Below are 10,099 nucleotides of genomic sequence, written 5' to 3'. Positions count from 1 at the left end.
CTTCCATTATTGTTTCCATACTCATGTATGCACACCAGGTTGAGCCCATTCTTTGCCAAACTTTCCATTGCCAGCAGTAGTGAGGTAGTTTGGCTTTGGAAAAATATTGATGCATGAATACACTAAGTAATATAGGAGAAGATTCATCTTCAGCTTTGTTTTTATTTTAAAAGCCTCCTCCCTTCCTACTTCCACACAGCCCTGGTCTAGGTCAGAGAAGTTTCCAGTCTCTACATCATTCACTGTTGCCTTCCCCCTTGGAGCGACCCTAGAAGCAAGTCTCTGTTTCTAGGTCTCCTTGCAGGCACGTAAAGGGAGAAGGCTGCGCTGCTATGTGAGTCAATGTCTACTCAGAATGGTACTCCGATGCTTAAATGTAGAGAATGTGATATGTAAAATTGCATCGCTAAAAAAATGTGACTTAGAATTAGTGCTCACAATAGCTAGTGTTTGCCATCTTCCCTATACTTCTTTTATATTTAAGAGATTAAGCAGAATGTCATAGGTTACTTTGTGCACTTGTGTTTTACTGGGTACCACTGATGCATTTACAATGTAGAATCAAGAACAATGCATGATAGAGTAAGAATGTAACATCTTACTTTTTAGCTCAGAGAACAAATGTAAATAGGTTTACTCACTTTGGGGGGAGATAAGTTTATTCAGGTGAATGGCTTTTGATCCTTAGCATTATTAGAAAGTTGCTACTTTTTAGTAGCTACTAAGGTTTTGTAGCTACTGAGGTTTTGTAGCTACTAAGGTTTTGTAGCTACTAAGGTTGTCCACTGTTTCTAGGTCATTCTATTCAGCTGCATAAGCAATTCCTTTGATGGGGATGACAGGTTTTCTACAGCACTAGCATTATTTCAGCAGGAGAAGGTAGTATTTGATGTGTTGCAATTGGGTATTACATGTCCATGGAACATCTCCAGATGTTACCTTCGGAGGTGGGGCTAAAGACAAGGAGGAGCTATGGCCAAAGGCATTTAATGCCAGAATGAATGGAACTTCAAAGACTTCTGTGCAGTGAGCCTTAAACACGCAACTGCCCCCCCAGCTTCCTTTCACATTAATTAAAATCTTATAACAGAGATAACTCACGTATATGTAATTGTATTTAATTTTAGTCACAAATCAGCATCTTCAAAATGACGAGGATTTTGACAGCTTGCAAAGTGGTGAAGACCCTGAAATCCGGTCTGGGCTTGACGAATGTGACTGCACCCCATCAATGGACACTTTCAAGACCTGGCCTCAGGCTCCTTTCGGTCAAGGTAATATACCATATTCATGCGTTTTTACCCTGATGCAATTGTGTAGGTGTAGCTTAGAGGTGCAACACAGTGTCACTAGCAAAGGAAATACAGATTCAAACTCAGCCCTGAAAGTACTAACTGAATAATATTAATTTTACTAGAAACCCTCTTCATTCAGCAAATACTCTTTTTAAATTTCTACTCTGATTTCAAATTGTAGTACTCTTCACCCAACATAGGTAAAGTTCCCAATTTCTGTGAACATGTAAACTGTACACGTGCTTTTGGAAAGCAAGCATCATCTCAAGCTTTCAGAGTTTCATGTGTGCACAGGGCGTGTGGCTGAGAGTTTGTCTTTAAAACCTGGAGTTGCTGATGTGCCCGAGAGTGCCGCGTGGGTGTAAAGTGCAGTAAGCTCTCAATCCAAGGCGATCCACTGGGATATTTCCTTTTCTCCGAAGTTTTTTTTCTTCTTTAAATTTGAAAGAAATATGCTTACATAACTCTTTTCCTTATTAATCTTTCTCTTAAAAGGGCCAATTTTATCATCTCCACTTTACAGATTAAGACATTGAGACAAATAGCTAAGGATTGAATCTCTTCAAGACTTTCTGTAACTCATGGGCAGTTTCAGGAGGGAAATTTAAGTCCAATTGAATTCAAATAGAAACCTCTGTTTTTTCCCCAATAACTTTATGAAAACATTCATTGCCAGAGGTGTCTGAAACTACTCTGTGGGAACGTTGCCAGTGAAAGTCATCTTCAGTGAGCATGGACACTAAGTGATCGGAATAGCTTCAAATGCTCTGCTGACACAGTAGTCGGAGCTGTGAAAAGTGGTGTGGAAAAAATGGCCTCTGTTGATGTAAAAGTAGATTCTAAGTTTTGAGTATTCCGTTTATACGTCAGATGCTTCCTGCATGGGCTACACGTCCTCCAGCTGCTTTGATAGCTACAGTTGGTTTGTTCAGGTCGGGATATAAAATGGGATTTTAGTCCTAAATGACACCTGCTGGTCTAATCAATCACCCTAAATTCTTGTGACCTCTACTGGTGTAAGGGAGACATGGAGGGGGAGTTCAAGGAAAGGGAAAGAGAGGAAGGGATCGAAAGACAAAGGAAACATGGGGGATAGAGAGGGAAGGAAAGATAAAGACAGAGAAACAAAGAGAGCGAAGGACCAGGCGCCCAGGAGAAACACTGGTGCCATGTTAACAATTGCAGCAGTTCACATTGAGAAGAGGCCAGCACACGTGTGAGGAATATCATTCTACATGGAAGGAAATACTCAGGGCAAAGCATCTCTTTTGGATGCTGAAAGATCCCCAAGTATCCAGAAGCTAGATCTAAAGTAACAGGGTGAATAAGGTTTAATGTCAGTTATCTCTCTGGAGTCGTCTGTGGATGGTGCAAATAGTTTGTGCTTGGGGGTTGACTTAAGGTTGATGATTCAAGTTTAGTCAAAGGTACCATGAAAGAAAGGTCTGGTGAGCCTCTTCGTTAAAGGTTATAACCAAGAAAATCATATAGAGCAGCTCTACTCTAAAATGGAGCGTTATCTATGAGTTGGAACCAATTCAACTGCAGTGGGTTTGTTTTTATTTAATCCTGCAACACCTCAGAGAGAATAAGAAAGAACAAGTAAACTACTACGACCTAGGGGTCTCTCTCTATACTTTCAGACTTCGGAGTTGTGTCACTGGACTGTCCTTTCCTTTTCCCAAAAGTGACATAGACAGGGAGTAGATATACCATCAGTAGATTCCAGAAACAGAGAAACTGAGTAGCTACTTAAGACTTCGGAGATGCGATTGCAATTAGAAGTAAGTCTCCAGGATAACAGAGCAGCTAAATTGTTGTTCTGAACAACAACAACAACAACAACAACAACAACAACAACAACAACCACAGCCACCACAGCAACGTGGTCTAATTGTATGCCTGGGCTACTGTGAAAGCAGTTCTTCTAGCTCACGGTGGCAGATCTATCTTAAGGGTCTGCCACAGTTCACAGCTAAGAATGACAAATTTCTAGCAGGAATAAGCCATCACTGAGCGTGGCAAACCATTATTCACTCTCCATCATTACTGGCCAGAATTTTGGAGAAATGCCAGGCATGAAAAATGGACGTTCTTCAACCACATCGTAGTGAATTAAAATTCTACATAGCTGTCCAAAGGGAATTGTGCTACCATTCACTTTCTTGGAAGCAGTCCTCTCCCTGCTTTTCTCCCTGTCTTCATCTTTAAAACTCAACTTTCTTAGAAAGTTATAACTAGGTTTACTATCCTTTTTTAAACAGGAAGGAACCAGGTGTTAGAGGTGGTTAAAATCATTATGCTGCAGCTCCGGAAACAAAGTAAAGGATATGAAAATGGTGTCACTAAGAGTTGGTAGCTCTAAAGCTCGATACTGAGTAAACTGTGAAAGATAACAGTGCAGCAGGTAGGGGGTCATTTCCCTGTGTATTAGGTGTTTCCTTCAGTGTTTGGAGGTCATTCTTCCTCTCTCCTTGGCCGCAGAGCAGGAGGTGGTCTGGTGATAGCAGTGAAGCACCCATCCTTCTGAGGTTTAGACATTAGTGTGTGGTTAGTATTTATGGAGCATGTCTTGGCAACAGACAAAATTATATTTCACTTCGAGTGAGAAAGGAAGAGGAATGCCAAAGTGTGCATTTTAGAAGATATTCTTATGGAGGATATGAATGATGAGCGGTCATAAAACATAAGAGTTTTAGAGACTATCATCTTTTTCTAGGATTACTCAAAAGGCTCTAGAGAAGCCTGTGGCACACGGTTGGAAGCGTTTGGCTTCGAGTTGGAGGTTCAACGCTATTAGCCTGATCCATAGGGGAAAGATTGGGCAGTTTGCCACCATAAAGATCTTAGCCTTAAAACCCCTATAGAACAGTTACACATTACCGAATAGGGTCGCTTTACCTGCATGACAGCAGGTTATTGAAAATGTTCAGGGATCACTATTTCACTCAACCAATTTTTACGATATTTTGGAAAATAATCTGAATCAAAGGTAAAGAGATCTAGCTCCTAGCCAGTTAAGCATTTACTGAATCCTGTGACCTTGACAAAGTCACCTCTCTGAATAGGTTTTATCAGTAGAGTAGAAATGGTTTTTAATTACTCAAAGAATAGTGATCATCATACATGTTTAATGCTCAGAAACATATACTTAAAAGCACAAAATAGATATCCTTAAAACATGTGTACATTTTAGTAGAGACAGTAGAAGGGTTAGATCAGAATTTATTAATGTTCCTTGGGGACTATAAATTATTACAGAGACAAACTATCTCTTCAAATTTTTCAAATGGTTATACTGATAATTCCTTCTTCTTTATCTTAATATTAAATCGATTACTTGGAAGATATTCTTTATATTACATTATACTCAATTATCACAAAACAAAACAAAAGTTTTCATTATGGTGAATTAATTTCCCAAGGTCAGGATGTATACCATAACATCCTAGTTCATGTATTCATTAATTTATCAGTTCACCCAACTAATAAACATTGATTTTCTAGCATGGGATGATTCAGGAAGAGTAATAAATGAAGGTAAATGAATAATAACTAGATAGCCTCTGACTTCAAGAAGCTTACACATTCAAAAATTCTGAGCTCACAAATCTTGGAAAATCACCAAGACTAAATAGTTCTATTTTTACTTCCGAATGAATGTGGAAATCAGAGTGATTAAATTGAAAAGGCTAAGTTCTCGACGAATAGGAAGACATTCAATAAGTACTTCTAATATTAATCTACTCATTACAATAAAGGGGGACCTGTTTTCCAATTAAGTCAGAAACCTAACAGTCCACGTGCCCTTATCTCAGGGAGTGCAGCTAGGAGTGAGGCCTGGGGGCATTAGTCCCTTCGCAAGTTTTTCATTTGGTAAGTTCTTATATTCAGAGTCTAATAGGGAAGCATCTATGTAGCTAAACCAAAAGGAGTTATTGTCATTTGATTAGAAATTGCCATTATGAAAAAGCTTCAAGGTTAGCGGTCATCCAAAATAATGGAAAATTTTCAAATAATAAATTATATCCTAATCCCAAATAAACTGATGCAGAATTTATCTGAATGGCCGTGAGCTTAGTACATATTTTGGTGGGAAGTATTTCTTTAATTGGAGGTAGAGTCCTTTTTGAACTTTTTAATATTCTCCACTTTTTGTCTCCTCCCTTTCTGAAGTATACACTTGCTTGTGATCAACAGCGCCTTGTAATTTTGAGTTTCTTCCCATAAAACCTTTGGAAAAGCTAATAGAAGATGAGATGAGGAAGAAGCTTGTTGATTGGTTCAGACGCATTGTACGATAGACTCTTATGTAGAGTAGAACAAAGCTCCAGGGTGCTATATCATTGTCACCATGGTTGTATGCGTGACCTTATTGCTATATAAGTTGTATGCTTGACCTTGTTGTTACACTGTATAAAGCTACCTCGTTGAAGGTCTGCCTCCTTTCCCCTGATCTTCTATTGTATCCAGCATGATGTTTTTCTCCAAGGACTTGTCCATCCGGATGGCATGTCCAAAATAAGTGAGGCGAAAATATCAGCATCCTTTTTGTTAAGGAGCATTCTGACTACATGTCTTCCAAGAACTGATTAATCACTCTTTTGGAAGTCCATTGTATATTCAATGTTCTTTGCCAGTGCTAAAATTCAAAAGCACAGATTCTTTCTTAATTTATTGTCAAGATTTAAGGCATCTGATCCAAACCAAGCCCACAGAAATTAAGTTGACTCTGAATCATAGTGAGCCTTTGTAGAGCTTCTGAGGCTGTACATCTTTATGAGAGCAGGATAGCCTCATCATTCTCTTGAGGAGTGGCTAGTGGATTTGAACTGTTGACCTTTTGTTAGCAGTCATTGCTTACCTGGCAGCGACACCAGGATTCCTTAGAGAGCTTTGGTCAGGCGTACCTTAGTCTTCAAGGTGAGATACTTTCTTTTTAGCACATCAGAGGTCTTTTGCAGCAGACTTCCAAAATGCATTGTTTCATTTCTTGACTCATACTTCCATGGACATTGATCATGAATCTAAGTAAAATAAATTCCCTGACAACATCAATCTGTTGTCTGTTTTGCATGGTATTGTATATTGGTCTAGCTGTGGGGATTTTTGTTTTCTTTATACTGAGGTCCAGACCACATAGAAAACGGTAGTCTTTAGTCTTCATCAGTAAATGCTTCAAATGTTCTTTGCTTTTAGAACAAAGCAAAGAGAAGTGTTCTTTTCAAGCAAGCAAAGTCGGTTATGTGCACATTGCAACTGGTCAGTGACTTATATGCATGGCTCGCAATCCCAAGGTTAGCATTAAGTCCACCGGTTGCTTTGTGGGAGAAAGGTGAGGCTTTCTACTCAGGTAATGATTTACAGCTTCAGAATCCCAATGGCAGTTTTACTCTGTCCTATCGGTTTTTGTGTCAGAATTGACTCAGTGGAAGTGGGCTTGGTTTTATTTTCCCTCACAAGGCTTTGGGAGTTTTCCGCTAAGACTAACCATCCTGGATGGCTTGTTATATCCTCCCATTCTCCATGAGTGTGAATAGATTCTGGGCAATGTTTTCTTTGTTTTCAATTATACTGACAAAGGTCAAAGAAAACCGTGTAGGCCAACATCACGCTTGGCATTAAACTCAGTTCCTGTGATCTCCAGCTTATTCTTGATTTTCTTCATCTGATCGGAAATGTTCAATCGTTAAACTATTTTCAGGATTAGTTTCCTTTTTAAGTTCAGTAAATGCTATGCATTGATCTTTTAAATCACATGGGGGAGATAATTGGCTAATGTGAAGTTCTTACAAAGGAATCAACAGGGTTGATCTATTAGTAAATACTTTTACTGAACACATTTAATTTATGATCTAGAACTAAATATAGGATCATATTAATTTAGTTGAAAATATTGTAGTACTGTCTCAACTCAAAATGATTCCTCAAACATAGCAGATATTTAATGTTTGCCAATAAACCTATCTTTTTTGGAAATAGTTTTTATGGTATATATGAAACATTTTAATGGTGTATTTAACTTATAATTACAGAGCTGAAATAAATATTATGTATGGATCAGTCTTTTTTGTTTATGACAGTCCAGAATATAGAAGTATCTATTGTAAATTAATCTTGTGATTCTATCCTCTCCCCAAAAGATTGGTTTGTGGGTTTTTGTTTGTTTTTGGTTCATGTTTAACCAGACAGGTGGCATAATCATTATTTAGCATGTCGCAAGCTTTAACTGATGGTTGCTGTGTCAGTACTTTGAAATCCTCAAGTGTTTAACTTTATAACTAGAAGTTAAAGGAAGTTTCCTCAAATACTCTAAAGATATTACACATTGTACTATAATTCTGAACTTTATCTATATTTTGATAGTCTAACTCCAAGATTTCATTTATCAATAAAAAAATCCTTCAAGATGTTCTCTTTCCACCAAGTTGTTCATGCAATCATTTGCTGAAATACATTTTGGCTTTCAGAATCCAATTTTTCTAAGCTTGGGACTGATTTACCTTATTTCTTAAGTGGAGGAGTACTGAGTGCTTGAGTAGCTCAAGGGCCCCCAGTAGGCCAGAACGCAAATATGTTACAGAGCTTTAGGCCGCAGGGAAAACAGGAACAAACACATAGGCTTCTACTCCTTCTGATTTACAAATAATTTACGTAGATAAATGATTCAATAGCAATATAGTCAGATTCCTAGTGTTAGCTGTTTATATTTCCACTACTAGCTTAAGGGGGTTATTGAAATTGCAATTTTTTATATTCAAATCTTTTATGGAACTTATATTTGAGGAATTATAGATAGGATATGCTCCCGGTGAATTCTCATATCCAGGAGAAGTTGCAATGCTGTCCCTCCATTTTGCAGATGCGTAAATGCTATAGCTAACACAAGAACACAAGGATGCATATTTTGTACCCAAATGAAATAGCCATGCCATAAATACGCTTAGAATTTTGATGGGTCCCAAATACCAGACAGATATTTTTATTTTGGCATCTTGTTGTTTTGCACAAACGACTTGAAGCCAGCCATCAGATCTAGCTTCAGAATGTTCGAGAATGCATCTCCTGCTACAATTTTCTTTTTTTACTAAAAGGCTCATTTTTGTATTAAACATTATCATCATACCCTATAAATTATATATTCATTTCCTTTATTTTTTGAGGGGCTGCTTTTTGAAGACAGTATGCATAAATCAAAGAATCCACAAGCTATGTGTTTTATATGGCAGCTCATAGTTTTATAAATAAGATATTTGGGGGTAATGCTCAACTCTAATTGACATATTTCTTCCAGATCAGCAAGATATTGTCATGTATTTATAACAAAACAGTTATTCTTAATGTGCTTTTCTTCTCTTCTAATCCTGCAAGCACCAGGCACGAACACATCTAATGTGGGGAGTGTTCACTTTATTCTGCTTTAGATTTATAAGTAAGGTCTCGTGAAATAAAAGATCCACAGCGGTGAAGCTTAGAATGAAGTATCAATAGCCCCAAATGTAGCACAGAGCGATTCTTGCACTACGATGAACAAGGAGCTGATGACTTTCAATAGCAGAATTCTGAACATAAAGGGAAAGTTGAATGAGGATAATAAACACTAGACTGTTTCCAACACCTCTACAGGTAAAATTATAAATTATCTTTGAATTTGGACTGCTAATTCCAAACTCTAAGCCCGCTAAGTCAGGTTAGCATAGCGCCAGGAGCACATTTTCAGAGCTTTTAGGAGGTGAATTTCGCTGTGTGGCTCCCATTAATAGTGGTTGCATTGTTTTTAACCTGGCAAATGTTTCAAAAAACCTACCCTTTAAACTTGATTTCACACTGGGAGGATTCGAGTGGAAAATTTTTGGTTATTAAATTGAGGTCTTAAAAGCTAATCAGTCATCGTGCTGGAAATGAAAATAGACTCATAAATGGAGGTATACATGGATTTTAAGTTTTAGGAAAAATAGAAATCCTTAAAGTGATGACATGTTTGCGCAAAATATCAGCTATGCTTGCAGACCATCGTTTTGCAACGTTATTAGAAGGAAAAAACAAATCTTTTATGATAGGAAAATTGACAATACCAATGTCCACAACTGAGAGGACAAAAGTTAACCATTGAGAAATTATTAGCATGTCTATTTATATGTAAACTCCTCTCACAGAAGGATGTTTTCATGAGATGACTTAAACTGTGAGAAATAATTCTTGGCTGGACAGCTATTAGAAGGCATAACTCCCAAGGATGATCTAAATGGTGAAAATTGGTTTGCCGTGTCCATTTTAACAAGTAATGCAAGAAAGGGGACCATATGCATGTTTACATAGTTCAAGTCACATTATTAAACCAAAGAAGTATTAACATTAAAAAGTGAAGACTGAAAAATGGGCTTACATTTCTGTAAGAAAATTAAGATTTACCACATTTAATCTTTGCCTTTAATACATAGTAACATATGTAGAAAACCTACATTTCTGGATGTTCCTTTAAACCTTTTCCAGATAAACAAAATCACATTCCTAGGCAATTGTTAGCTGCAGAGAGACCAATCCCAGTCCCTGGCACCCTGTGCACAGCAGAACAAACGGTGCTCACCCCTGTGCATCCTCACCATCATTAGTGTGTCTGAGGGCACTCATCTCCTTGGGGGGGGGGTCTTCCTTTTCTAATTGCCCATCTGCATTAGCAATCAAGATGCCCTTCTCTGGGAGCTAGTCCCTCCTGATGGCCCAGCCAAGGCATCAGAGGTAAAGTCTTGCCATCCTCACACTTAAGGAGAATTTCAACTGTACCTTTTTGGTAAAATATGAAC

At 37.9% G+C, this 10,099-nt stretch overlaps 1 protein-coding gene across 1 annotated transcript in view; it reads left to right on the top strand.

Moving 5' to 3' along the window:
* The first annotated feature begins 1,145 nt into the window (after positions 1-1,145).
* The window catches only part of CPS1 (carbamoyl-phosphate synthase 1), a 126,866-nt gene continuing 117,912 nt past the window's right edge, over positions 1,146-10,099 (top strand). Inside the window, exon 1 of the mRNA XM_075529303.1 lies at positions 1,146-1,274. Coding sequence (XP_075385418.1) covers positions 1,149-1,274 — 126 coding nt within the window. The 5' untranslated portion in view covers positions 1,146-1,148. The remainder of the gene's footprint in view (positions 1,275-10,099) is intronic.

This window comes from Tenrec ecaudatus, chromosome 13 (genome assembly GCF_050624435.1).
Source record: "Tenrec ecaudatus isolate mTenEca1 chromosome 13, mTenEca1.hap1, whole genome shotgun sequence".
Classification (NCBI taxonomy): Eukaryota; Metazoa; Chordata; class Mammalia; order Afrosoricida; family Tenrecidae; genus Tenrec; species Tenrec ecaudatus.
This window is presented reverse-complemented; position numbering and strand designations above follow the sequence as displayed.